At 31.8% G+C, this 2847-nt stretch overlaps 1 protein-coding gene across 2 annotated transcripts in view; it reads right to left on the bottom strand.

The window, feature by feature from the left end:
• LOC104821455 (LRR receptor-like serine/threonine-protein kinase FEI 1) overlaps positions 1 to 558 on the bottom strand; it is a 4089-nt gene extending 3531 nt beyond the window's left edge. The window contains exons 1-2 of one of the 2 annotated variants that reach the window (XM_019203408.1): positions 247 to 558; positions 1 to 43 (exon numbers count right to left, since the gene is read on the bottom strand). In XM_019203408.1, coding sequence (XP_019058953.1) covers positions 1 to 43; positions 247 to 328 — 125 coding nt within the window. In that variant the 5' untranslated portion in view covers positions 329 to 558. The remainder of the gene's footprint in view (positions 44 to 246) is intronic. The other variant, XM_010552349.2, reaches the window with a different exon arrangement.
• Between the last annotated feature and the right edge of the window lie 2289 nt (positions 559 to 2847).

Genomic DNA, 2847 nt, shown 5'->3' with positions numbered 1-2847 from the left:
CTGCTGTCATTCAACGCGGTCTTCAACTCCAACAACGCTTCCCCTGCAACATATATAGGAACTTTAGCCCTAACATTTCTGAAGAAACAGGCGAATCTTTCCTGCATTTCTCTGAAATCGGAGATCAAACAGCTATATGATTCGACGTATGGAGAAAAACAACATCCCAAATGTTGAGAGCAACCGTACTGGTTCCGCCGTTTTTCTCACCAACCAAACAGCAACAGGAAAAGTAAAAGAACTTACCATCGAGAGTGAGAGCAAACGAGCAAGAAACGAAAAGGGCAATCGCAGAAATCCCGGAGAAAACCCGATTCGAAGTAACCATTTTCAAATTCCTCCGATTTCAGACGATAGTTTCTGGTTTCGCCAGAAGGTAAGTAAAAAAAGAAAAAAACTTTTTGAATTCGACCTGTGCCCTAATTCGGGGAGATGGAGAAGAAGAGAAAGAGAGCAATCGCCGTAGTGATTGGGTCTTGAGATTTCATGATGAAATCCTACTTTTATTATTGTTTCTCTAAAAAAACTCCTCTTTTTTTTTGTTGGGTTGTTTAGCTTTTTGTGTTTCCCTCGTCTTTTCGAGCTAAGTGAAAAGGAGAGATTTTGAAATTCTCCGACATGGAAAGCTGTGTCCTCAGAGAGAGAGAGAGAGAGAGTAGCCGTTGTACAGAGAAATAATTCAAGATCTCCAAGAATCATACTCGCGAATACAGTCCCATTTCGTACTCGCCAGTAGAGTACAGAGCTTTAGGTATACGTGTTCTTCCAGTGAAGCGAGTACACGGTTCCTGTACTCGAGAGAGAGTATTTTCGGTCTGAAAATTTGCGTTGGATCCGAAAGAGGTCGTACATGTCTCCACTCCACTGACGGTCCAACAAATTATATGTAAAACTTAATGTTTAACTTTGTAACTTAGCTAAAAATTTTGGATTTAGATTTAGATATCTAAAGTTTATGATTGAAATTTCATGTCCCGATTCAAATAATCAATTTAATATTATAATTTCAACTATTTTTTTTATTGAACAAAGATATACGTATGTATGTGTGCAATAATCACTAATTGAATATGTTTTACACATGCAAGAATGCAATCATTTGATTACATCGAACATGTTAAACTCGCTTGGAACAAGTTCGGCCCCTTAATTTAATTAAATTCAACCGATCATAAAAAAATAATGAATATTAAATATTTAAGTAGTCGAACATACTAAAATTTATATACAATTCCAGTTTTAGATTAATGGAACCTTTTACAAAGTACTAAACTATACAGAGAATTAAAAAAAAAACATAATTAGTGATTTCATTCGGAATTTGTAATTCTGATTACGCGGATTAATGGAAATGGGCTGTTCTTGGATTATGAAAGTTTAAGCGGCTATTTTTTTTAATTATGAAACATTATTTATTTGGGGATAATTTATATTTTTATTTTTTTATCTCGTGAAGGCATTATAAAAAATTTAGCATAAATTCAAAATCCCGGTCATAATTAATTATGTATTAGTTGGATTCAGGTGGAGAAAGTTGCTAATTTAAATGACAAGCTCAAGCTATATTGTTAATATATTTATTGTTTAGATTAGGCCTCGAATAATTTTTATAATTTTCACTAATTATTTAGGTTTTAATATGATTTTCTTAATTTTTCATAATATAAATGATAATTGATCTTTGTATATATGAATGTTTGGAAAATTACATGTATATAATAAATATATCTGGAGACTGAACAATTTCATAATATCAGACGTATAATATTTATTTAAGAAAATATTAAAATTATAAAACTAGATAGGACAAAATTGATTCATAACCCGACAATGAATGCGTTTACCCACCTGTTTGGTTTGAAAATCGTTGTTTGATATAAGGCCTCAACTACACTATTACTGTTTGGGCTTGGGCTTTTCTCTTGATCCGTAAATATTGGGCCGATCATAAGCTTCATTGATTGAAATAAGCCCAATCACATTATCCAACCATTCGTTTTTTCCCTCAAAATAACTTTGATTTCTTGAGCCATACTCATAGGTGAAATATGTTTTTTTTTTTTTAAAGTTGACTACTTTACTAGGTAACTCCACGCTATCATATACGAGTTTGCGACATACACGTGAAAGGTAAATCAATCGTAACTGATATACGACAGATGAATGAATAAAGAGTCAAACTCTCAACCTCTCGGTATATTGATCATGCTATTTGCCAATTGACCCGGGGGTTTTCATATATATACATATAATATTTACACACACCACTTCCATATAAAAAAGATTTATTTTGCTTAAAACTATATTGGTTTTCCAAACTACATTTTTAAAGTTAGTTTCGCGACGTTTGCATGTTTGACTACATGAAATATCAAATGCTAAGGGCATAAAGTAATAAGAGAACAAACAAAAAAAACATCATCCCATAAAATTGTGGCGAAGAACATCTTCGTAGATTTAGGTATGGTTAAGAGTTCTCTTATTTAAATCGATAGATATTATTGTTGTCCAAACGATAATAAAAACAATGTGTCTGAAATCAAATACTTCTAACCAATATCTTTTTAACAGATAAATAAATAAAACATAAAACATAAAAATGGCAATTACATTTTGTACTGTATTCAAACTTACCCGTATTCATCTTTAATAATCAATATTCCACCCCTTGGCATGTATCCTATACGTGTCACTTCCGAAAAGATTCCTTTACTAGTGTGAAATCAAATCGTTCGGGCCATTATATTTTGGATAGAAAAAAAAATACTAAAGATCTTTAAAAATTCGCAGATATTTTACTATGTAGTCTATTTTTCTTTTTTAAAAATGATTCTGATATAATTATAT

Source organism: Tarenaya hassleriana, unplaced genomic scaffold (assembly GCF_000463585.1).
Source record: "Tarenaya hassleriana unplaced genomic scaffold, ASM46358v1 Cleome33, whole genome shotgun sequence".
NCBI lineage: Eukaryota > Viridiplantae > Streptophyta > Magnoliopsida > Brassicales > Cleomaceae > Tarenaya > Tarenaya hassleriana.
Note: the sequence above shows the minus strand (reverse complement) of the source record. Positions and strands in the feature narration are given on the sequence as shown.